Source organism: Mycteria americana, chromosome 17, assembly GCF_035582795.1.
Source record: "Mycteria americana isolate JAX WOST 10 ecotype Jacksonville Zoo and Gardens chromosome 17, USCA_MyAme_1.0, whole genome shotgun sequence".
Classification (NCBI taxonomy): domain Eukaryota; kingdom Metazoa; phylum Chordata; class Aves; order Ciconiiformes; family Ciconiidae; genus Mycteria; species Mycteria americana.
Window position 1 is genome coordinate 9,034,273 of NC_134381.1, and position 25,760 is coordinate 9,060,032.

Consider the following 25,760-nt stretch of genomic DNA (forward strand, 5'->3'; position numbering starts at 1 on the left):
AGCAGCTCCTCCAGCATTTGGGTGCTCAAGCAACCCGGGAGCCTCTGCACCCACAAGGCCCCGTTCCTGCTGCAGCTGACGGAGCTCCGCAGCTCGGCCACCCCTGCTCCACTGCAAGTACCACACCCTGCCCTGCCTTGATGAAGAGATGCTTTGAGTTGAGTACAAATTGACTCCAAACCCAGCAGGTTCTTCCCGAATTGGGTGATACGCAAGGATAAAGCCAGCTCAGAGACGATGCAGAGCTGCCGAAGTGTAAATAAGGGAAGAATTTGGTTCCTTCTGACCTGCTGAAACAATTCAAATGCATTTTGCACATCACCCTTCAAGTTTATTAAGAGCAAACTCGTCTTAGCTTCAGGTGTATGTGAATTAACAATTTCTCTTTCTTGTTTAACAATCTCCTCCTCTTCCTTTCCCTAATCACACAAGTAATCCAGAGCTATCTGCTAAAAGATGGTGAAGCTGAAAGAAAAAGGCATTATTTTTTTTTTTTAAATCACATTATCCATCACAACCGTTTGTAATGCTACATGCCCAGTTAATACAGACGGCAATGAGATTTCCTGATGTCTCTCACTGATGTGCTCTTGGCCTTTATTCCTATTATTATGAATTTACCAATAGTCCACATTAATTCATACGTGACAGTCAGCCAGGAGAAGGTCATGTATTTTCCCCTCACGCACAAGATCAGTTCTTCCCAAACTTATACTCTGCATCACTCTCTCTGAGTCATTTTCATCCTCAGGGGTTTCTTTTCTGTTTAAGTTGACATTTGCCTTAAACCTGATTGCTCTTCCAAACAGTACTCATAACAAAATCAGGTGGGCTTTGTTGTTATTTTATCTAATAAATGCTAGTAAGTTAATTTTCTCTGCAAAAACATGGTTAATTTTATACTGGAGCCTTTTTAACATCTTTCTTAAGTGTTCAAAAAAGTATTGCAGTAAAATCAGCATGTTTGGTAATTGCCCGGGAGGAAAAAAAAATCTTTTTGGTTCTCAAAAGTTACATTCACTTCAGAAATTAAATACTTTTGGGCTGATTGCTTCCTTCCTACAATCCTTAGTATGACTCACTACAGCCCTAAGTAGGTGCCCTCAATTCTGTATTCGCTAAGCGGGTATCATTTTCATCTGGTTACACTCCCTTTGCAGTACTTTTTCCCTTCCAACACCTGAAATTGCCACTGGATTTGAGCACTTTCTGGTCCTGCGTTAAACATGCCTGGCTTGGGTCACGGGTGGGCTGCTCTTCCTCATCTCTTTCCTTGAGGAAGACACACGCAGGCAGCAGAAAGTTGTGTCACGGTAGGGTTTTGCACCGTTTTCAAATGCGTACTGCTTGGCGCTTGTGTTACAGGAGGTGCTGGAAGAAGCACAGGAAGACAGGGAGAGGGCGGTGGGTGCTCACCTGTAGGTCCTGCGGGAGTTTGCCAGTCCCACAGGCCTTGGGGAGCACCCGCTCTCTCCCCCGCAGCCCCCACGCCTTGCCAACTCAAAGGGGAGTTGTGTCACGGACTTCACTAGAGCTCGGGGTCCATTTCGCATGCTGGACAATGGTGAGCGAGTGCCAGCCTTCGCATATTTGGGGCCATACCGCATCCCTTTTCCCAGCAGTCCCAATTCTCTGATGAGAAGGAAGAACGAGAAAAAAGGCAAATGGGAAAAGGAAACAGCAAAATCCATTAGCTTGGGACGTCCTCAAAAAAGGCCTAGCCAAAGCAGAGAGAACCCCGAAAGCTGGGGTTACTACTGGCAAGTGTTAGCAAGAGTCTGCAAAGGCTTTAATGTTCAGAGAGGTGAGACATTTCATACATACTCTGCATTATATAATTAGGTATGACAATACGCTGCAGGCAAGGAGAAGTTTGGAGATTGCTGGATTCCACGCTGGCTCCTTCCCACAGTGACAACGTTTGTTCCCAAACTCAGGAGTTTTGACATGAAGTTTTGTGCCCATGAGCTCTGCCCCAAAGGGACCATGTGTCATTACAGTGAAGAGCTCTCCACAATCCTACCACTTGCACTGAAATTGGGGAGATTCCTTCCAGGCGGCAATATCTGACTAACGATCAGTGTCCAGGGACAGACCCTGCCCCAGCGCACAACGGACAGGAGAGAAGGTGGCAGCAATGTGGCTACGTTATCTGAGGCAGGAGCAGAAGTGCTCCCCTGAATAATGATAGGGGAAGGGGCAGCCTCCCCTCTCCTCTTAAACGTGCTCCTGGAACACCTCCTCTGCCACTACTGTTTATTTGGTTAAAAAGAAGCAAGCAATAGTTTGTGGAGGGTTTCTACAGGTCTTTTAAACAGGGAAGCATCTCCTGTCCGAGTACACTTGTCTCGTGTTATATAGACATCACATTCCTCTGAAAACCATATTTAACCTTTTTTATTTTTCTTGCAAAAACCACCTTAGAAACGCAGTGCATCTTCAGGAAGCCACATTTAATTGCAGCAGTGCAACAGGACACGCCTGGATTCGATTCCATTTGGACCTATGGAATGAGGGGGAGGAGGCCAAGATCCCCAAGATCCCTCCCATATTTGCCTGATAAATTGAAACACTCCTCGGTCGATTTGGCAGGTCACTCTGACCCCCGGCTGAGGCACTCAAGCAGGTTTTGCAGCCAATGACTGGAAGGTCCCGGCTTATGTTGGAATCTGCTGGTTGCCAGGTTTTCTCTGTTTTTTCTTCTTCTTGACCTTGGATACACCAGTGTCCATCCCACTGGAATATTCAGATCGCAAGATCTCAGCAAGGCGACGTTTGCCGTGGGTCTTCTTGAGAAGGTCAGACCTGGGCAGAGGGAAGAGAAGAGGAATTAGATTTCCTTCTCTCTGAAATGCTGCTAGGTGGGTTACTTATTTTACAGTTGCGGAAAGTGACATTTGCGCATTAGCAGAAGAACAGCTTCCTTTTCTTGAGGCTTGATTTGAAATTCTGTCTCATGCAAAATTAGATATTGTTGTGACAGGTTTTCACAAAGGTGGCAAAATATCATGCCGTTTTTAAAAGCAAGCCTTTGTTCTGTACAAATGCTCTTGCAGGGGTGGCGGGGAGAAGGAGGGAAGGTTGTGTGCTGAAGGCTGATGAATTAGGTGACACAGCAGTTTGAAAATTATAATAATAATAATAATAATAATAATAATAATAAAACCTAACAGCCTTAAGACATTGAACAATGGAAACATTTTATAAACAGAGCTTAAATCCAGAGCTTGAAAACACAAAAAACCCAAACAAACAAGCAAAAAAAAAAGTCCGAAGTCTAAACCCAACAGACTCTTTTCTTGCAGTGTCCGGCAGACATCGCATGCACCTTACAGCCTGCCTCTCCAGAGACCGGCTTTTGCAAAGGTAGCTTCATTCTGCCCAGCCACTCAACATGGATCTTCCTTTAGCCCTAAACTGCCAGCTATAAATATAAAAACCCACTCAGCATTTTTCCACCAGAAGTTCTGCCACTGTCCTGCTCTGTGACCTTGGGCAAATCTCATCCTCACTGCTGCTATCACCCTCACTTAGCTGTTTAAACTGCAATCTCTTCGGTGCAGGACCCGTCGTTCCCTACTGTGTTCCCACGGTCCTGGGCACAACAGGGTGCCCACAGCTAATGGTGTCTGCACATCCTGCTCTCCTCTTTATTATAAAGATCAGTAGCAGATCTCAAAATTTTCCAGAGAAGTGAACAGAAATCTATCTGTCCCTCTAAATATGACGAGGGAATTGAACAGAAGCCCTACCTCCATGCCAGCGCGTATTTATGACAATACATGGACCTCAGCAGGCCTAAAGGTTGCAGCCTTATGGCACTGCCTCTCCTAGCTCCTTCAGGTGTCTGGAACCGTGTTGGGGATCACAGGAGAAGGAAGCGTTTTTGGCTGCAGCAACTGATCAGTCCATCCATTAGGCCAAACACAGAAAGAAGGGAAGGGAAGCAAACTCTTGGCTGTCTGGGGTATTTGCTTGCCCCCTTTTCCACAGCTTATTTTCCATCCCTGTGTAGGTTTCATGGCTGGAGTGGGTTTGGAAGGATGGATCAGAATAGTAAGGAGGATGGTGTGATGATTACCACCGAAAGATGGTTTTCCCTAGAAGAGAAAGCCTGGAAGACACAGGCAAGAAGACTTGCTACCTTCGGTGTAGTCTCCATTCTCACACTAATTAAACATTCAAGCTCTGCATTGGCGGAAGGGTTAGAGACAGGACATACCAGAGAAATCAGACACACAGCCACCACCCAGTTTGAACCCACAGAAACTAAGGCAAAAAAGACAGAAACAACTCAAAAGCAACCATACAGCTAATGAAGCAAACGTGCTGCTGGTAAAGCTATACCTGCAGACATGCCTTGTCAACCTGCCTTCCTGAACGCACAAGCCGCAGCAGCACGGAGGGATGCTTGTGGGTGCACACACCGCGCCAGGCCAAGGAGTGCCCACAACCAGCCCAGCTCTGCTGCAAAAACTTTCTAGTGCAGCTGTATCCTCTGCTCAGTCCCCTCCATCAATTGATAAAGTTTCTGTTTGACACTTTCATCGTGTCTCCAAGCATTTACTACAGTAATTTGAGGGTTACCAAGCAACAGATCAGTTTACTTAACAACAGGGAACTATCTGCTGCAAAAGGACAAGTAATCCACCAGTAGCTGCCGGGCTGAGTTTCAGCTCAGCAGGGAGGTTGTCGAACACTTTATTATCAATCAGGTGAAATCATTGCCCAATTAGTAAATCAATACACCCTGCTGTGGTGATCAGCTGTACACAGAAAAGCGAGGATGCAGGGAAAAGGGAGGTTTCTCCCTCTAACCAGGGCCACAAAAATCAATGGACCTGTGCTGTGGAACCTATGCTGATCACTGAAAGAAGAAAAGCAGCTGTCAAGGCCCTGTTTAACCACGAGATGGAAGAGCCACAGGCAACAGCAACAGTCTGCAGTGACAGCACACCACAAAAAGTGCACCAGGTCAGGATCCTTGGCCAGATTTGGATTCCTGTTGTAAACCTGTAAATTCCTCTCTCTGCTCAACTGGTGAAAGTCTCTGGGGCTCTGCCAGAGCAGTCAAGGTAACATCAGCGAGGAAAGGTGCCCTGTGGTTATGAGACAAAGCCCAGGAGACCAGAGCAAGACCTTGATACTCACCCTCTGAGCATCCTTGGTATTTAATCTCTTTGGCCTTCATGTCCATTCTCCCACTTCATAACCTGGGATGACTGCATTTTCCCTGTTGCCAAAGACTGGTGTGATGTTAATTTGAGAGAGCTGTGTGGTGATACTGGATACTGTGGCAAAAAGCTTCACAGAAAGGCTGTAAATCTAAGAAGGATTTGCAACACAGACAGAACCCATATTCCCATCACTGGATAAACACATGGATTGTCGGCATCTCTTTCTGTGATCTCGTGTCTAGATACCATGCTATATTGAGCCCTAATGAGAACACATCATGTTAATAATGGGCAGAGAAATCCCCAGCCCTTTAAATTGCTGCCTCCGAACACAACAGTCAGTCTTTAGATGGGGAACTACAAAACAGTGCAGCTAAGGGGAACTTGCAGGGGAAAAAAAGATTCACTAATGACTGACCCATCCCAATGTGCTACAGTGCCAAGATTTCAGCAGGGCTTAAAGGAGAAAGGAATGTTCAAACGGATGAGAAAATAGCCACTTTTATTAGCTGGGGGAAAATGAGACAGGAACAGAGAAGTCATAACTCAGAAAATGAAACAGCCCCAACACACGAGTTAGCAAGAACCTGTCCCTGAACACGAGCTATTTGACTTCTCTGTGTTACTGTCCAGCACACTGGGTGTTGAGTGCTGTGACATATGGGATGCCAGGCAGAAGCACCACTGGACTACTACTCTTTTACGCTAGATATGGGGTTATCAGGACTCCCATAAAAGACAGACGGGAATTGGTAAGTAGTCAGAGGAGCCAGCAGAGATGAGTTAGCACCACCTTCTAACTCCAAGTGGGGGACACATCATCCATTCATTTGCAAGGCTTAACCCTAGACCCAACTGCTGCTTTGGGCTTTATGTTCCAAGTCTAGGGCAAAAACCGTATCACCCCAAGATCTATCTAATCACCTCATTATCAAGGGGACAGAAAGGTGCTTTGCACAGTGAGGAAGGGAAGGCAGAGAGCCTAGTAATTGCTTGGCACGGTCTGAGAAAGCTCCCCTCTTCCTCATGGAGAAAGAGGAAGGACTAAAAGACCCAGGCTTACAGCTGCTTGTGCACATCTGTAATTAAGTTGCAACCTCACAAAAGCTGGTACCAAGAGCCTCAGCAGAGAGACAATAAGGAAACAGAGGAACTGTCCCCAGATGACTTTGTTATATCCTGAAAGGCCAGGAAAAACCAGGCCAGAGACAAACTTTTAAAGACAAAAAATGCTCTGTCCTCCTCCAGAAAACTGGAATGATTTTATTCAGTCTTTAAACATGAGAAACTCATGAATCTTGCTAAATACATAACTGAATGATCTAAAAAGGCAGGAGAGGAGAATCTGGAAGAAACAAGAGAGAAAGAGTGTCCAGCAAAGGAAAGAGAATAAAATCCTTCTTTCCTCTGCTTCAGTTTCCTTCTACCTCTGTCTGCAGAGCCACTCCCAGCATGCTGCTGCCCTTCCCCATCCGGCTCAGGAGCCGCAGTGGTCCGCAGGGAGGCTGGTGCCGCCCAACCCTCCACCTCAGAGGAAACCTGAACGTCTCCTTTTCTGGCCTTGGCTCTCAACTGTTTGCTTTGCTAAAGAGTATCAGAAAAGATTCAAGGCAAATCCTTTTTCACATCATGAATAAAACCAAAACGGTGAATGCAGCATAGGTGATTAGCCTGAAATCCTCTCTGTTGTTTCCGCCTCTGTCTTCTGCTCTGCCACACAATACTAACTTGCCACAGAAGTCCCACCTAGCTTACATGCAACACGCCTTCAACACACTCAGTTTGTGACTTCCACATACCTTGGGTGACCGATGGCTATGTGATCTCTGAAGTCACCATCCACTGAATTCCACAATCACTAGCAACAAGATGGTAGAGTAACAGAGACTATACTACAGCAAAAAAACCCCAAGACAAGTATACTGAACTAAGCTTTGAGGATGTCCAATATAGCTGAGATCCTGTGGTCAGCTCCAAGGGACAAACAGAAGAGGAAGAAAAGCATACACAAACTGTTCTGTTTCTATATAACATCCCATTCACCTCCCAACCATTACTGATAAGATCATAAGAATGATCAAGTTTCACCAGCTGATTTCATCAGATTGAATTTGTTACAATATGCAAACCATGATCCTGAGTGTGGAGACTCTCAAACATTCAGGTGTGAAAGGACCAAGTGACAACAGTAAGAAAAGGAACAAGTATCTGACATCATTTTTCATTTTTATTTCAAAATTCTAATACATATGTTTCATTGACACAGCTGCTTCATTAGAGAACTGAATCACAAGCTGATCTCCAAGCTAAAAACTCCTACATGCCAGAGCAGCAGTACATATACATGCATGGTTTCTTGGCTATCATTTGATGGCTCAGAAGATGCCTCTGCTAGTCTTTTTACCTAAATGGTGAGCGAGCTTGTTCTTAGAGATGTCTCCTTCAACTTGGTTGGCATTCCTGTCTGTTCCTTTGTCTTGAGCTGTGTGAAATGCTGGTGCAATGCAGTGCAGCAAGTGTAGTGACCTTTAACCAACTTGCAGCATCTGCAGCAACCAAAGGCTCCCAAATTGCTGCAGCTGAGGAAGAAGGAGTATAAAGTTCTGACGCACAGTCCCAGAACTCATGGTGTGTCTTTGGAGGAGACACGACTAGGCTGTTTCATTTATCAGAAAACATTTCAACATGGACCGCACTATCAATCTGCCTGACAGCATCTCCAACAGCTCTTTGAAATTGTGCCAGGAACAGAGCTGGGTTACCTCTGGGCCAAGGCTGCTGCAACACCTGCTTTTTCCACTTATAGTGTTAGATGAACCATCTGCAGCCAACGCAACCCTGTTTGGGTTGGTTTTTCTGTTGTTGTTTTTTGCGGAGTGGGGGCAAGAAATTCATCAGCAATCCTACACTGCTCTCGACAAGTCAACAGATGGCCTAGGTACTCTGTTATCAGCTGACGCAAAAGCTAGCTTGAGAAGATCAAGGAAAACTACTACCCAGTCAGACTGAGCATCAAGCGCTGTTCCAGAACAGTCAGAGCAAAGCAGTCTTCACGCCGAGACGTACTAAACAGTAAGGCCCACCTTACCCCTACTGAAGTCAACTGTATTTCAGCTACACAGAAAGAGACAACACCCCACAGTTTCACTTTCACTACCATCCCTTGGTCTTCACCCTATGGAGAACGGATGAAAGCACCACTGGGAGACTGGGAACCTCCCAGGATTCTTGCTTCTGTCAGGCTCTTTCCCAGCCTAAAGGACAGAATATATTTCAATTAGAGAGAGCTGATCATTTTTTCATGTGTACCAAACAGCACAGAGGTTTTCCAGCTCCATGTGCAAACCCTATTAGCTCGCTCAAAGACAGAGCGAAGGCTCTGTGTTGCAGCTGCAGTAGAACAGGATGGCAATAAAGGGCATTGCTGTACGCAGATAAAAATCAGATGGATTTCACAATTATAAAGCCCTACTTTCATAACAGGACTTTTTAATAACATCATGATGTGGTAAGCAGCACTCATCTGTGTCCCTGAACTACCTTCATGAAGAGTGATGGTGATGTTTCCTTTCACAGTCGCCATGTCTCTTACTCTAATTTTTGGACCCATTCGCACACCAGTCCATGAACACATGCTCTTACCTGAGCTCCAGTCTGGCTTTCTAGAGCAGACTGCCCAAACCAAGTGAAACTCCTAGTGGGCAGAATTCCAAACTTGCATTTTGACTAATTAAGTGATATTAGGAAAGCTGTAAATGGCATGCAAAAACTGGCAGGCAAACTGCTTCTAATGATTAGACAATTGGTGTGCAGGGAGACCCAGCTGCAGCCTTGATTCGCAAGCCCTGTCAATAGAAGCATTAGTCTTTCCAAAACCGTCAATGCCAAGACATTCAGAAGTGGAATCAAGGATACAACGTAGGGGGGAAGGTGAAAGGCTACTAGTTTTCACCCAAAGGAGATTGCTGCCCTAGCCATGCAGAGGAGGATACACAGGGTCACAAGGTAGATTTCCCAGCAGGAGTCTAATTCTATCTGACCACTAAATGCTGAAGAATGAATTAACACAATAATCTCGCAGCCAAAACCTTAAGGGCATGATGATATCTGTATTCAGAGCAATGGCAATGTAATAATGATGTAAATCAATCCCCTCAAACAGAAGCACTCTGGACACCTTTTCTCGATCCCATTTTAGTTAAGGGTTGGACTTAAACTCTGAAGCATGAGGAGTTTTTCACCTTAAGTTTTATACTTACTTTTTGCACATGCTGTAGCAACTATGAATATACTTGATACTTATATGTAAATTAAATCTTTCTGAGCATTTCTGGCATCAGAGATATCCTGTAGCAACGAGTTCCACAGAATCTATCGAACTTAAAGTTTTATCTCTTTCTTTGTAATGGCTTGAATTCACAAACGAGGCAAATTAAGTTGCAACTCCTCACTACAGTGAAACCCTTTGGGGACATACACCAGTCTTCCAGAGTTCAAAAGGAGAAAACAGACCATCAGTTGCCACAGAATCCCATAAAACCCCACTGATCCAAAATGCAAAAGACTGCGTAGCACAGGGATGCTTGGTGGAATGGCAATAGGTCTTTGGCATCTGCATTGTGAAAGAGTCAAAAGACATGTCTATCTGGTATGTCAGCTACTTCCTGTGCATGCTGCTTCTCTGCAGTGAACGAAAGACAGTTAATCCCTCAATGGAAGTGGGATCAGCTTCCTTGCATCTACTCTTCAGTAAAAGCATGAGCCCAGACACTTACTAAGCTGATGTACTGTAACTTAATATACAGTATCTGGTTCATGTGCTCATATCTTACCTGAATACAACATTTCAACTTTCAAAAAAAAAAATCACAAGCAATTATTTTTCCATCTTCAGATTGGGTTTTGCAAGAACCACTACAGCTAAGGGGACAGCTGGTTTGCACAAAGAGGTTTAAAAAATACATGGAAGTTTTGCACGTGCATTCAGAAGGAGAGGGCTGCTTCCACATTTCAGCACTGAACCCTCACACACCTGGCTGCTCCGTCTTCCTATCTCACCTTCCCCAAGCAGGCTCTCTAAGGAGGCGCTAAGCACAAAAGGAGACTTCAAAAGAAATGAAAAGTTTTCTTTGTCCTCTTAAGGAAACACTTAATGATTGCCTTTACCCCACTTTCAACCTGGACTGCCTGTTCTTTATTCTCTTGGCAGGTGCTGAGAGATGAGGCTTTAGAGAGCAGACTGATTAAAAACGAGTATCGGATGTTTGGAGACAACGTGTAATACGACTACCAATACTCATGGTATCACGTGAGAAATATAATTAAAAAGATTGCTCTGTGACTATGCTGTTATAATTTCAGGCCTTGCATTTTGCAATTAAAAACCATTTGTCTTCTAAATGGCAGGCTAAATTCTGCTTTCTGCTTTGTCAGTGTGAAATCAAAAGCAATTCTCTGTAAGTTAACAGCACTATCTTGAATTTATGCTAGTGGAGACTGAATTTGAATCTATATTCACTTTCTCTAAACTATCTCATAAATACTAATATATCTTCTCTCTGTTTTTTTCTAAGCACACACAGAGAAAGTTGATTAGAAACAAGTTTCACAGGCAAGAACAATTGTTGCATGTCACAACTTTGGCTGTTTCTGCAGGGTCTTAACTTTCCAGATGCTTCCGCGTTTGAAATCTGGAGCTTGAGCCGTGACGAACCTGTGCAAAGTCTGCCCACTTTCCCTGAGCTGCAATTATATGATCCACGTGCAAATGAGCTTTCAAATCACTCTCAGACCATTTGTTCTAACACCTCCACATCCCCCAACCCCACGCGCCCTGTGCATAAACTACCTACTGTATCTTGAGCTTGTCTGTACTATAATAGGATGAAGACTTGGGGAGGAGGAACGCCATCTAAAAGAGGTTCGTAACAAGGGAGAAAGTAGCTCGAACAGAGTAGCAACATCATAGGAACAGAGAGAGGCATTGTTGCAGTCCAAGTAATCCTGTGACACGCTACTGTCAGTCATAGCTTGACACCCTGCTGGGCCAGCAAGACATCAAAGCCCACCCCATACCATCTTACATGCTCTTTATCGGCTAATCAGGCTATTCTTCCTGAAATAAAGCTCCGTTAAATCCCCTGCTCACAGGGGCATTCCCATCCTGTTGCCCATCTGCTGGTGAGGGTCAGCTGAAGCAGGAGGCAGATCAGTGGCCTGTCCCTGGTGGCTTCTCAAAGCAGGACAATGCAGTCTCCAACTTTTTATTTTAAAATCCTTTCCCCTTGCATCTTTTTTTGTTTTCCAAGATATGTACATGTGCAAGAGATATCACCAGCCCAGGAACAATTATGTGGATTAGTGCTTTAATTGCATGGCTAACGTTTGCTAACGGAGTTTGCAGCAACAATTACATGGAAAGAGTCACAACTGATACTGATAAAAGAAAAAATAATTTCCTCCTTTGAATTATTGCAGTGATTTTACTGGCAAGCCAGAGGTTCGTATCCTGCTATCGTACTAGGGAAGACGGCGAGCCCTTAACATTGTAATCTCAAACGGGAGGATTATCTATCCTGTGGAACCAACTCAAAGTAGCTAAGATCGGACGTACTGAGCACCTTCAGCTCCATTTCAAGCAGAGAAGATGATTCAGGGCTCTGCTCCTCCAGAAGCATCAGGGAGTCTCAAATTCCTTATACAGGAAAGGAGCACCCAGGAACAGCCCTGTCCACACACCAAAGGGGACAGAGCTGTAACTCTAGGTTTGCTACAGACTCTTCCTGGGAGAGATCCCACATGATTTTGCAGAAATGCTTTTGCCAGAACTACTTAAATCTACAGGCAGCAGAGCATAAGTTTGTAGAAGGATCATTTCTACCAACAGATCTACGTTTTGATTTGGGCTTGTACTTATGTAACTACAGTCAATCATACAATTAATGACTAAAAAGATACACTGCAGTCCTCCCCTTTCCTTCAGGTGCTAAACTAATGTCTTCTTAGGGAGAAGAATAAGTAGTCCAAGCTGCAGCTGACCATTCTGAGAGGATGGACACAATCTGTCCCATGGCAAATCTGACAGCCAGGAAACTGCCAGTGGAACTACAGGAGAAAGCCTACAAAAGACTGCCTGTCTAGTGTAGAAAAGGTGATAAAAAAGGCCAGAGGAGGCCACAGAAAGCCTTTAAAGACAGTAAGACACATACTTTGCTCCTGATGCAGTGGTATTTGTCAAGACTAGGAAAGGAAGAGACCATCTTCTGAGATAAATCAGCACTCATGCAGCCTTGCTTATAATGTGCAGGACAGTCAACTTCAAATTTGAGAAGCTAAAATATTAATTTCTCTGCTCTTTCCTTGATGCATCCCATGCCCTACACCAACAGCAAGTACTTATGAGCACAGCTGTATCTGTGAGAGCCTTTCCCTAGACAGGGATGAGGACAAAGAGTTGCTACTGCAGTTGATCCTGAGCCAGGGATCATAGCTCTCTGTAGGACCATGCGACTGGAAGTGGGGATGCGAACAGAAAAAATCTGGCAGCTCCTACTATGGAGGCGATTGGCCATGACAACCGGACTGCTGCTGCAGCTCTGGCAACCGAGACCTGCACAAGAAAGAGAACCACTCCAATATATGGGAAGTCTCATGCTTCGCTCTGGAACACTGCCTGTACCCTTCCTCATCCTTCAAGGTAGCTCTTGAGTGAAGTATAAATAAATAAATATTAGGCTGTTTCTCCTCATAAGACTCATAGAAGATGGTGTTTTTCAAGTGCTCAGAAAATGGAAAAGCTGCCGCAAAAGCCAGGCTAGTCTATGCAGGTGCATCTCCACACTTAGCAGCTTCTTTTGAAACAGCATCTTTATCAGAAGTCAAACTACAAAGTAAGCTGCTTGGTTTTTTGTTTTTGTTTTTTTTTTTTTTTTTTTTTAACTGAATTCCCACTCAAACGTTCAGCCAAGTTCGTTCAATAAATGTAATTTTTAGGCTCTCTAGAGCCATTAGAAAAAGGGGAATGAAACAACAGCTCAGAGAGCAATGCAACCTAAGCCAATGGCTCAACATGATTTAGCCTCTCAGGAACAATCACATTGTTGGGGGCAGGGGGGTTGGACTAGATGATCTTTGAAGGTGCCTTCCAACCCAAACCATTCTCTGATTCTACGATTCCTGGAGCAAGCACAACAACCTTGAGGAGCAAAGCACACCACAGCTTGTCATGTGGTGTTCCTCAGCTCAGGAACATGAAGTTGGCCTACCTTTTTGGTCTTGGCTTGGTTTTCTTCTTTGAGCCTGCAGTTGGAAGAGCAGTCAGGTTCTGGGGGGCATCTCTCAGGCCAAAGCTCTTGGCCACATGACCCAGGTGGAGAGATTTGATGTGGAAGATGTGCTTGAGGTTCCTGGGATAGGTGGTATAGGCACAAAGGAAAGACTGCAGTGCTGAGGAGGGGAGAAGAAAAAAAAAAAAGTGAATTCTGTTTGCTACTGCATTTTCTTTATATATATATATATACTTAAAGATTCAGCTGTTCCAGCTGAAAGGACATTGGTCTTGTCCTTTGGGACACCTTCTGGTCAGCAGCTGGTAGAAAAGGTTGGTATGTTAAAAATCTGTGAAGGTTGCATAGTACTAGTACAATCCCGAAAGGAGAAGGTAGGTGGTGGAGAGTGTTAGGAACTGAAACAAAGCTACATTAAGTTGCATTAGGTTTGCCTCTTGCAAGGATGCCCCTTCTGCCAGAAAGGGTGATGTTTGTAGCACATCTCACAAGGAAAGTCACTGACATCAAATGGTAGCAGATAAGGGGAGAGAGGGAACAGAGATACAGGGATGAAGAGAGGGAAAAAGAGAAGCATGGACATGGCATAGGAAGGCTCCTCTGATATTACAGTCCCTGTAGTCCATGCATTTTTCACCAGTTACTAGCTAGTCCCTTATAAATATCTGAGAGCCAGATGGATTTCCTGACTCATCATCACACTGAGAACAGAGCTCACCTTCTCAAAAGGGAAAAATAATAGAATTGCGTGCAAATTTCCCTTCACATCTTTATATTCCTGTAATGCCCTTCCCTCAGGGCTCATCGCTCTAAAGACGATCATCCACTAATATGAACACTACTACTGCTCCTCCACATACCTGGAACATTAACTACACCCAGGCTGTCCTCTCTGCTATGGGGAATACAGGGACTTTTAGTAAGGAAACTCTACAGCTCAGAAAATGCCTCCCTTCAATCCCCTGCTGCTCCTCTGCTTGCTAAACCTCCTGCGTCCCCCCAGCCCTCACTCCAACCACCACCTACATCTTTCTCTCCCTCTCAACCCCTGACAGCAGCAAGCTCTAAACTCTAACCTCTCCTGCCCTTGCCTGTTGAGCCACCGGACCAGCAAGTTTGCCCACAGCTTATGTCTAATCTCTTGGCAGCAGCCGGAGATTGGAGTTTATGAACAGTAATAAAAATGTCATTTTAGCAGATCAGCTCCTGGAAGGACCCAGGGAATCCATCAAAGCTCTGTTTACTGAGTAAAGCGAACTCCTTTTCCCAATCGATGAGAAGAAAAGATTGAGTTTTTTGCACCTTCTTCCCAATTTCGCAGCGCTACTCTTTTAGAGGCATCTGAGCATCAAGAGACCTGCGTTTTCCCAAAAAGAGAATGCTAAATTCCAAATATCCTATCTCAGTGTCCCATCTGAAGGCCATCCTTCCAAAGGCTTATAAACCAGCTCAAATGCTCTCAAAAACCCTATTCTGGTCGTTTTTTTCATAAAGTTATTGGTCAAATTTACCTGCCATGAGAAGGTGTAATTCTTCAAAAGGAACAATACGAACTTGCTCCTGCTCCGAATTTGGTCCCGTTGGAGCTAATATAGCTGTCTTTCTCGCAGCATTTGAAATGATCCTGTTATTTTGAAGGCTGAGCTCACCTCCCACCATTCTTCAGACAGGAAAGGCTGCTGGTACTAACTCCCCAGATCAGAGTTAGAGAATCAAAGTGTCAAAGGCCCCCCTCTTCCCAAAGTCCTGACAGACAACTGCCAGATCCAGTCCCGAGTCAGAGCATGCAAAACCAGGCAGAGCTGCAAGACACTAATCCAAAGCTGAACTAACAGCTCTGCTGTACCAGCAGGTCGAAACCTCAGCTCACGCAACTGTCTTACCTCTGAGGAGCTCAGAGCTGCTAACGTTCATTACAGCACCCATGAGATTTAAATGAAGACCTTTGTGGGTGAGATTCTTTTTTTAAATCTTTACTATCAGGTCTTTAGACCTCTCAGTGTTGCTGGAGTCATGTTTTCTGGCTTTTATGTGCAATTATAGTGGCCAGATATTAAAAGCTTGCCTTTTTTTTTTTTTTAAAGTTGAAATCCTTTTATAATTTTGTGATCAAAGATATAGAGCCTTATGAAAACAACTCAAAAAGACTGGTAACAGTGCCGGTCAGGCCGTAATTCACATAAAGGTTACCTCATCTTAATGCCACAGGAGCAAACTGCCTGAGCTGTTACAGTTTTTGCCACACCAACATGAGTCTAAGGCAATGTATCCTGGCCTCAGGAGGGATTCAGACTTGCACTCATGTAAGAGAGTGGATTTAGAACAGTCCTTTGCACCTGTGCATCTCCACTTTTTAAAGGAAATGTAATTGTGGAAAGTCAAAGAGAAAAAAGATATGATGGCGGTTTGATAGGTTAGTTTGGTTTTTTTAAACAGGTGACAAGAGGGTAACGAGGTATGAAAGCGAGACAGGTGACATAACCTGTTCACCATGCTCTCAGCTGGCAGCCAGTTTGCAGTGCTGGCCCCCGAGCGCAGCCTCAGCCGCACGGCTAGATAAACCGGCGGAGGCGTTTTACCAGTGTACAGAGCATGTGGGAACAGGAAGGAAGAATGCACCAAAACCACCATGGATTCAAGCATCATGCCACAGCAGTGGGCTCCTGCAACTCTGCTGTCCCTCTCCACACAGGGGTCCTGAGGACAGAAAGGATGATGCAAAATGCTCAACTATTGGCTAGAAAATGGGGAAACACAGAAGAGAAAAGCAGGGTTTGCTTCCTTACCCTTTCTGTAACCCCAGTGGCACAAAGGATCAGAGTCTCCTTGAGCTCTACCTGTCCCCACAGCTCCAAAACAGAGTACCTGTCACCATGCGACCTCTCAGATTAGAGTCCTCCATTTCCCAAAAGAGGCTCCACACTTCGAGATTCGTCCTTCAGATAGCAGGGCCCAGCCGTACCCCTCCTTCCACCCACCTCACCGCTGATCAGTCAATCAAGTTTGAAGGGCAGCACCTTCACTGAACCATTTGATTTGAGTTTGGAAAACACGGGACCGAGAGGCAGAAGGGGTGAGCGGGCAGGGAGCCACTCGCCTTTTGAAAGTGGGCTGCAGTCAAAACACTGCTTATTAACACTGACTAGGTCAGAAAATGGGGAAAAAGAGAAAAAGAGAAACAAATGCATCTCTGGCACAGTTTCCAATTGATTGTCTGCCATGAAAGCAAAAGCCAGCTGCCATGTTAATTATTCATGATGCCTGGCGCAGAGGGGAGGAAGAGAGGGCTTATGGAAGCCACTCAGCAGTGGAAAATTTGCATATGTAGATAGCAGAGTAGGAAAAAGAGGTGGAGTGCTCCTCTACAAGATAAATGGGATGCACGACATTTCAGCATTTCCTGATATATTTGCTGTACTTCTTGTCCGTGGCTAAGAAAGTTACTAGTGCTGAAGTCAGCAACAAGTGTGCATGGGGGGGGTGTGTGTGTGTGCGCACACAGTGACATACGCTGTACAGAGAGAGACCACAGAGGTTTCCTAAGTGTGACCAGAGCCATTCAGTTGTTCTCCTTGTCACAGTCACTTCAGGTTAGAAGTTTGCATGGGGTATAAGGAATCCCAAGGGAGCAACAAGAAGCTCAGCCATGCAGAATCAAGGATTTGATCATATTAGTCACATGCTTTGAGATTGTGGACTTAATGGGTGCAAGCAAGCCGCTTGTGTAGCAAGCCTCTAACGCTTTCACTGTAAGAGAAAGGTATTTTGAAACCCTGAGGGGAAAAAAAAAAAAAAAATCAGCACTGCAACTGTCGGGGGTGTGTGTGTGAGAATCAGTACAGTGACACGTAGTGGTGGGGAGTAGAGCAAAGAATGAAACGGTAGGATTTCAAATACCTTGCCCATCAATAGGGCCATGCATCATTAAAAGCATCCAGAATAATTTGGGGTAAGCAGGTAGTTATGGTATGAGCTCTAGTCATTCTGCTATGTCATCACCTAACAAGTTAGTACAACATTCAGAAAAAAACAGCACCTTTGACCTCTTGAACAATCACTTCTCATGATTCCAAACAATTTTAATGCTGAACTTAACTTCCATCTTGAGAACAGCCTTCCCTTTTCCAGTTTCTATGATGACATTGTACAGCTCAAAGGCCAATTTCCCCATTTGGTTTTGGACCCCTTAGTCTGTGATTTATGTAGTTTAGTACATATAGTACACTTGTACCACACCTGCACGCACACGCATACAGCATGTATATATAATGGTAAACAGAAAAAATGCAGACCATTAAAATTCATCTCACTGGGACCCCTCTCCTCCAAACCTAACTGGAAACGCTGCAGAACTGAAATAAACAGGACTTCTATGCAGGCTTAGACAGCAGGATTTGACTCAGATCAAAGTGACAAATGAGGTGAGAAAGAAAACAATCAGGAAGGGAGACATGTGGGAAGAGGAGACTCAAAAAAAAAAAAAGGGGAAAGGCTCTCGTCCTATATATTGTGAGCAAGAGTGGTTTAGTCTCTTGCATAAAGAGTTTGCATTTTGTGGACATATCTCAATATTTAACAACCAAATTCCAAGTAATTGTCAAGGCTCTTTGGGGCCTGACTTCCCGCATTCCCTTTACAACAGCTATTCAGTTTTCAGGTGCACTCAGATGAGCCTTACTGGGCAACAGAACAAAACATAGAAGAGGGGTGCCTACATTGCACCACCTTTTTGGCTCCTCTCAGTTAGTGTTTGTTTTCCTACCACATCCCTGGAAAGTTTTTAATCTTTCCCCAAAATACACTTCCCTCCGGATTTTCCAAACTGAGAAGCAGAAGGGAAGAGCTTCTTGTACTGCTCAGTGACAACCGCTGTGCATCCTCCTTGGCAAAGATGGGAGATCAAATCCCAGATTTGCACCTAGCTACAATTATTATTAAATCCATTCCAGTTTTTCTTCTTCTTGCCTTTTTGAGTAGTTGCCCTCTCTCTCATTTTTCTCCCATCCCACACAACAACCTCCAGTCTACGATCCTTGCCTGTTAAGAGTTGCTCCCAAGGCATCCTGTCTTACAGGCTTCAAATTCATCCCTGGTGTAAATGGGAAGCATCTAATGGGTACTGCACCAGGTTAAGCAGGTCACCCATGACCTTCCCAGCATAACACACATAATCTATCTGCTCATGCGATTGGGTCAGAGCCCTCGGATGCGAATCCTATCGAAAGCCAAGATTAAACCTCATTTGCACGTAATATGGCAATGCAAAAAAATTAACATTTAATATCATCATAAAGCCTTCTGGGCCCATCTCAACCCCCTACAGAGCCCAATGGCCCCAAAATGTTTCTTCCAGGCCTCTTCCCTGAAGCTCTCCCGCGGAAGAAAACCTTGGCAGCTTACATGAGCCCTTCTGGAATAAACTGAAAAGAAACGCACTGACCTTTTTTTGCCCACTGGACAGTCCCCTCGCTGGAGTGAACGTAATTTTCAAATTTTGTCTGCAAGACGGTGGCCCGCTCCCGGACTTCCTGAGGGTCCGTGCCACAGGATTTCTACAAGGGCGGTGGGAGGATTAGAGGAAAGAGAGAATTTGAGTCAGGAATAATGAAGCAGTTTACAATAGATTTAATAACAGTAAAATCACACAGTAACCACCCAGGGGCCAACAAAGGTAATCCTCTCAATATTACTAGAGAAAAAAAAATATAGATAAAGATGTTAAAGTCAAAGCAGCCAGTGAGCGCTGTGTGGTGAGGAGAGCAAATCAGTTTTAATTTTGTGTTTTCTAACATCTATCACGTATCTTTTTCCCTTGCTTTTTTTTTTTTCTTTTTTTTTCCAGATTCAACAGGCCAGCTACCACTGCTTGTTTCCACTGGAGTTATTTGGAATAACTCCCCCCACACTCTACGCTAACAGTTTTAGACTGATGTTGCAAATTTCTCTGTGCAGTTCCCCAAAACACCTGGCCTGTTCTTAGCACTCGTGGGGCAGGAGATCTACATTCACCCCCAAGCTCCAGAGAACAGACCGAATTCAGTACCTGTGAACAAAGCCAACTAAATGAACTTCTCACTACCGATGCCTACACAAATTTTTCTTACTGTCAACAAGTCATACTTAACGGTAACTGCCATCATGTGGTTCCTCTAGAATAAAACTAATGCCCTTGCACCAAAGGCATGACAGAATAAATTTCCTTAGACCAAAAGGGCAATTTTGCACGTGCTCAAGCTTTCCCAGCATCAGACTGTAGGATGCAGTCCAGGAAATGGAAAGCAAATATTCCTGGGAGCAAGCTGTTACTGGGAGGAGAAAAGAGGCTGATTCTCTCTCTCAAACTTACCCAGACAGAGAAAGGAAATGTGGACAAGCAAACAAGAGAATTTTTGATGGAAAGTTGACAGCAAAGTGCAAAGCCAAGCATCCATGGATGTGAACCTCTCCCAAGAAAGAGCCACAGCTCTCAAAAGCTACTCAGACAGGAACCAGCATCCAAGTCTAAGAGTGCCAGATCCAAGGCAGTAACTTGATACTGGTCAATGCCTCATCTGACCAGGGCTGACTGAAAACAAACATACAGCTCCCACGACTCTATACTAGGCCTGTGCCAAGGCAACAGTCCTGTTGTTCCTCCCCGGTAGATTTGCATGCTAATGCTGCATAACCCTCCTTCCCTCACAGCTGCGAGCATCACCTCTGCACTGCTGCCAGTCCAGGGGAACCATATCACACTGACACCACGAACTTGGTGATCATGGAAGCCAGGCAATGCTGCTGGCACCCTACACAAAATGTTTTGCTGACCCAGATCTGCCACTCTATAGCCTAACAGCAAATCTGCCCAGAGACAGCACCCAAATACAGTCTAAATTCCTTGCACAGTGCCCTCTTTTGACCTCAGGATCCCACGGCTTCCAGCCACTGGGTTATTCTTCAATGCAGCAAACACACATGGGGACTAGAGTTCCTGCTCACTCACCACCTGGACCGACTGCCCATCTGCATCTCCAGCAAAGACAACGGTGGGTAGTTTAAGGCTACATGAAGAGTTTCCCAGATTTCTGGTCTCTGCTATCTGTCTCCCAGTCCACTTGAGAAAGACTCACAACACAGCCCATTTCACAGATGCCTTTTAGTTTGACTTAATGTGCCCCTATTAATAAGTTGAGACAGTCTCCATTCGAGGGCCCTCTGTAAAGGTTTAATAAACTACAAGTGGAGCTGCCTCCCCGAAGTGGACACTCGTCGCTGTGACTAACAAGTTTCCATTGACGTGAAACATAAAACTTTCTCCCCCCGCCTGCTCCTCCTAGCCCCCATCACTTTTCTTTTGTTAAGCCTCCTGGCAGCACAAAGTGTCACCTTCCCAGCGTTTTTTAATATGAATGTGAAATTAGTGAGGTTTGCCCTTTCCCCTGACGGACAGAATCCTCTGTTATTAAAAAGTAAAGCACTTTAATAATGAAAACTTTTTCTCTTTTTCCTGTGTTTTAACTGTTTAAAATTAATGAGAAGGGCATAACGGTTGTCAAAGCGATATTGAAAGCTGGGTAGCCAGGACCGAATAAGCACGAAAATCCCTCCAGAGTGTTAAATAAACAGTGCTTCAGCCCCCTCTGAATCCCTCTGTTGGTTATTGTATACATTCTGTAACAGCACTCAGAATAGATCTGAGCACCGGGGAGGCAGAAAGGTTTCAGAATTCCAATAAAGGCCTCAAATTAAAGACAGCCTGGTGCGAATTCCAGGAGAAAATTAAAGAGACCTCAAGCTTAAGTGACAGGTGACTTGCTTCTGTGTCACAACTGTCAGGGGATTTAGTGATAATATGGCAATATATTACAAAGGACTTTTCTTATTCCCCCCTTTAGGTTTCAAAATGAGGCATCTCTTCTTCCTGGTGCTGGGGGGAAAAAAAAAGTAAGACAAAAATGAGGGATAAAAAACTAGGTGCATAATTTCCAAAGTGTGAGGTCAGTCCAAGGGAAATAAATGAAAAAAAAACAAATGGCAGGAAACATAATGTACTCGGAAAACAGCTTCTCCCCTCCTCCCATCTCCACCTTGTCTTTTATCCCCCTCAGCCCCTTGAGACAGATCTCATTTTAAAATTGCCCCCTAATGGGCATGAAAAAAAATCTGTGTTTGATTCCTGCCTTCCAGGGAGGTTCATCTAAAAAAAAATTAAATAATTCTAATAATAATAAAATAAATCTAAATTTAAAACTGACTCAGAGCCAAACCGTGAAAATAAAACCTGCACACCACGTGAGCATCTGGACAGAGAAAATAAAACAGTGCTACTGGAAGTGCACTGGAAGCCATCCTGTATGCTCTACTCACACAAGCAAGCTTTAATCCTGCTCGTATCCTGGTTTGTATGAACAGGACAATTAATTTGAGACCTTACACATTTCTCCAAGACCCAAAAGATAAAAGCCTACCCCAGAGGCTTGCTTGATCTACTCTCCATCTAGATGAATTTGTTACATCTGTTAAGTAAGAAGCATTATTGCCATCATGGAGAAATAGTGGGATAGGAGAACTTTTTCTACCTTCTGTTTGCTTAGAGTAAGAGCCTATTCTGGCAGATCCCTAACCACTAGCATAATGATTGTGATCAATAACAATATCTATAAGCTAAAAGAAGAAATGGGCCTGGTTATAATGTTATTTAACTGGTTCAAGACATCAGGGGACTTCCTCAACTGCCAACTACACCAGGAAAAAAGACATACTTATCTCTTTCAGAAGAAAGAAACTTCTGATTATAAAGACTGCAGCTTTTACGTTTGAGAGGTTGGAATAAGTCCTGAAAGCCTCTGATTTCATTGAGAGAATATGTTAATAGGAGAAGGGATTGAAACACAATAAAACTAGACTGAGGTAGAAAAGTTCTTTCTTAAAACAGTACAAAAAAAAAAGGGAAGAAAAAAAGCGCCAAAAACTCAGGCTGTAACATCTGCTTCCATTATACTTCAAAACAAAATGAAGGATTTTGTTTTAATAACAACTTTTTACTAACCTCCACACACCTTCTCTAGAACTCACCAAGTCCCCCTGCCCCCCTCCATAAAAGTTCAAAGATCAAATTTATTCTCTTTGTAGGCAGGTGAACATTCACACACCCAGACATAGCCACATATATATTTTATACACCTAAATATAAAATATACATTTTACAGGCACTTCAGCTTGCTCCCTGGCTGCACACAGAAGCCCAAAAAATACATGTTCCAATGTGGTACTTATAATGGACTTCAGTTGAGGCAATGAGAACCGAAGAGCATTATAATGAGGTTCCTGTGTGCACAACTATAATATATACGACTATAATATATACATGACTCAATGCATGGAGAGCTGATAAGCAAATCTAACACTCTCTCGAACGGCAACATCACAAACGGATCAGGTTCAGCTCCTCATAACAAGTCCTCAATCACTATCCTATGCAATGTCCCATTGCATTCCCAGCTTATTGTACCATCTTTACAGCAAATTTAAAGAATTTAATTGAGATTAACCCTCCTGAAAACTTGGAAACATGCCCCTGCAGCTTCTGAGAACACACTACAGACCACTTCTAGAGCCTCTGATGGCAATAAAATACAAAGCTAACAAACAGAATGAATCCTTGATCGCATTTGATATATTTTCCAAGTAATTCCTGAAGAAGCCTATATGATATTGACAGAACTACTGTAATTTCATCCCTGTTAAATGATATAGTTTTGGGGTTTTTTCCATAAAGAGAAACTTTCTCAGTCCCAATCCTTTCAGATTCTGAGTCACATAAAAATAGGTTGTTCTGTTTTTATAAGTTCCTGCAGCAGATTCAGACCATCCTACAGCCAGAGCGGATGTATCTCAGTCCCAGTGAAGTCAACAGCAAAATCCCATTCACTTTGATGGCAGACGGAAGAGAGGAATTCAATCCCACCTTTGACTGCAAGTGAAAGGAACTAGCTCCTTCTGTACATGTACTCATGTACAGCACTTGGCATGGCAGGGCATGCCCAGGCAGCACTTCTGAGTAAAAACAAGAATAATAGCTGCTTTCAAATATGGTTTGGTTTTTATTTTTTTGAAGGAAAGGGAGAAAGACAAAAGAGGAGTATTTAGAATATTCTGTGCTTAAATGTGCAGAGTATTTTACGATTTGAAAGTATGGTAGAAATACCAATTTGATCAGTCCTGGTAGCAAACAGGCTGCTTAGCTTTTTATTGCTGTTCCAAAGGCAAGGATACAAAGGCATCGAGATGTTTAGGTGAGAGTTTTCAAAATGGGTCAATGATTTTGAAGTACGGGGCAAGTATGGGGCTCTGATATTCAACAACATTCAGCAGGCATTTTCTCCTGCCACTTTTCAAAAGCCAAATCATGATTTCCTAGAAAAAACATGTTCTCTTTTTTGCCCACTATCCATGATATAACGCTTGTCCTCAAGCCCAGAACAGATAATATTCTGTCCCATGTCAGCAACAAATTTAAAGTGCAACTTCTGCCTAAATGTAATTGTTGAAAAACTCTCCAAAGGAAACCCAAAGTTACCCACCTATAAGCACATTTGGGAGAAAGGGAAAGTATTTATACACAAAAGAACTATTTAAAATAATTTCTGCATTAACAAAGCACAACTAAACTTTTACGTATTTGCTGAACGAGTTAAGAGGCCATATCCTAGGCATGTTCCAGACCTTTAAAATATAGGTATTAGAGGCTGATTTCAGTGAAAAACTGTGCAGTGGTAGGAAAGAGCTTTAAATAGAGCTGTATCTCATATGAGCCACAGATCTGGCTTGCTGTGAAATATAGGGCATGTAGGAAAACTGAACATCTTTCAAAAGCATGTTTACCAAGAACACCACAGTTCGTAACAGTCATCCGCAGGAAACGAGAAGGCTCGTACATGGTGTAACAGAAAGAACGAGCAGGCAAAACAGCAACAAGAGAAAAACAGAGCATGCTGCATCATGCTTGACGCATTCTTGACTTCCATTCAAAATGAGGGCTCTTGGAGGATTTAATTTGCCAGAATGCAGAAACGCGTGAGACATCAATTGCAAATGACTGAATTCTGTGAATTAGCAACTTGAAGGCAGACCCAAAGCTTGCCGAAATCATTGAAAAGATGCCTGCCAAGCCCGTGAGCTTTGTTTTAGGCTCCAAGTAAATAAATACAGATAATAAAAAAACCCTATGTAACACATCACCAGATACATTTTCCCTATTTCTTCAGAGAAGTCTTGTGTCATTTGTGATCTCCAAGAGTATTTTTGCACAAAAAAGCCAAGGAGAACAGAAACATTGTGGGGGAAAAAACCCAAAGCTTTTGCAGCCAGAAACCTTTACTGTCCGTTACAAAAATATTTGCTGAAGAGTTAGAAGCTACTGCTTTTTGGGGACAACAGTTTAAAGATTGGACAACTGTAATATAAGGCAGTTCTATAATTATTTGCATTGCCTGACATCATGGCTATACCAGCCCTTGTATTGTAAAGATAGAAGCTAAGGGAGGAATACATATGATATTTAACTGGTAAATGAAAATCGGAGCAACCCCAAATCAGCAGCATAACTCACCTTGCTTCCTGGTCTGTGCAACTTGAAGCGATCATCTTTCATCAGGCTGGATAATACCTTCTCCATCTTTATCTCTGAAACACTGAAGCAACAAAGACAAAAAATTACCATTTCTCCTACTTTTCAAATACAGCGTGTAACAAGCCACAGGCTGATAATGGCTAGCAAAAAGGTTGAGATTTACACATTCAACTTAAGAATTTATCCCTGAAATACATGACGTCTTACCCCAGACACTCACTCAGCAACTGTAAAAGTGTAACTACTGTAAAACCTTGACCCTAGCTGAACTGGAGCTTTCACTGGAACAGAGACACAATTTTACCCACAGTTTTGTCACTGTTACAAGTCACCGACACACACTCCAATTCTAACAGAGCATCAAAATAACTGAGGGTGGACTTTAAGTCCACTGAAAGTCTCCTTGGTTCTCAACCAGAGTAACTGATTAAAGAAAAACTTTAGGCCTTTAATTATATTTCCGTTGTTTTCATAATTTTTCTTTCCTTGCATTAAGAAGCACCAAGACAATTGGGAACCATTTGGTTATGTTTTCCACTAAAAGAAACTCAAAACAGAGTTGAAGCAGGTCATAACATTAATGCTTCTTGCAGATTTGCTTTATAACTATAAACAGCGAGATCTGTAACCTCCACTTTGAACCCACAGGGTGTCAAACATTTTATTGTCATTAGATGCCATGGGCAG

At 43.6% G+C, this 25,760-nt stretch overlaps 1 protein-coding gene across 3 annotated transcripts in view; it reads right to left on the reverse strand.

Moving 5' to 3' along the window:
- Nucleotides 1–2,381: 2,381 nt before the first annotated feature.
- DDX31 (DEAD-box helicase 31) overlaps nucleotides 2,382–25,760 on the reverse strand; it is a 51,059-nt gene continuing 27,680 nt past the window's right edge. For all 3 annotated transcript variants that reach the window (XM_075519930.1, XM_075519931.1, XM_075519929.1), the window contains 4 exons: nucleotides 25,053–25,134; nucleotides 18,903–19,014; nucleotides 13,442–13,622; nucleotides 2,382–2,805 (listed from right to left, as the gene is read on the reverse strand). In XM_075519930.1, coding sequence (XP_075376045.1) covers nucleotides 2,658–2,805; nucleotides 13,442–13,622; nucleotides 18,903–19,014; nucleotides 25,053–25,134 — 523 coding nt within the window. In that variant the 3' untranslated portion in view covers nucleotides 2,382–2,657. The remainder of the gene's footprint in view (nucleotides 2,806–13,441; nucleotides 13,623–18,902; nucleotides 19,015–25,052; nucleotides 25,135–25,760) is intronic.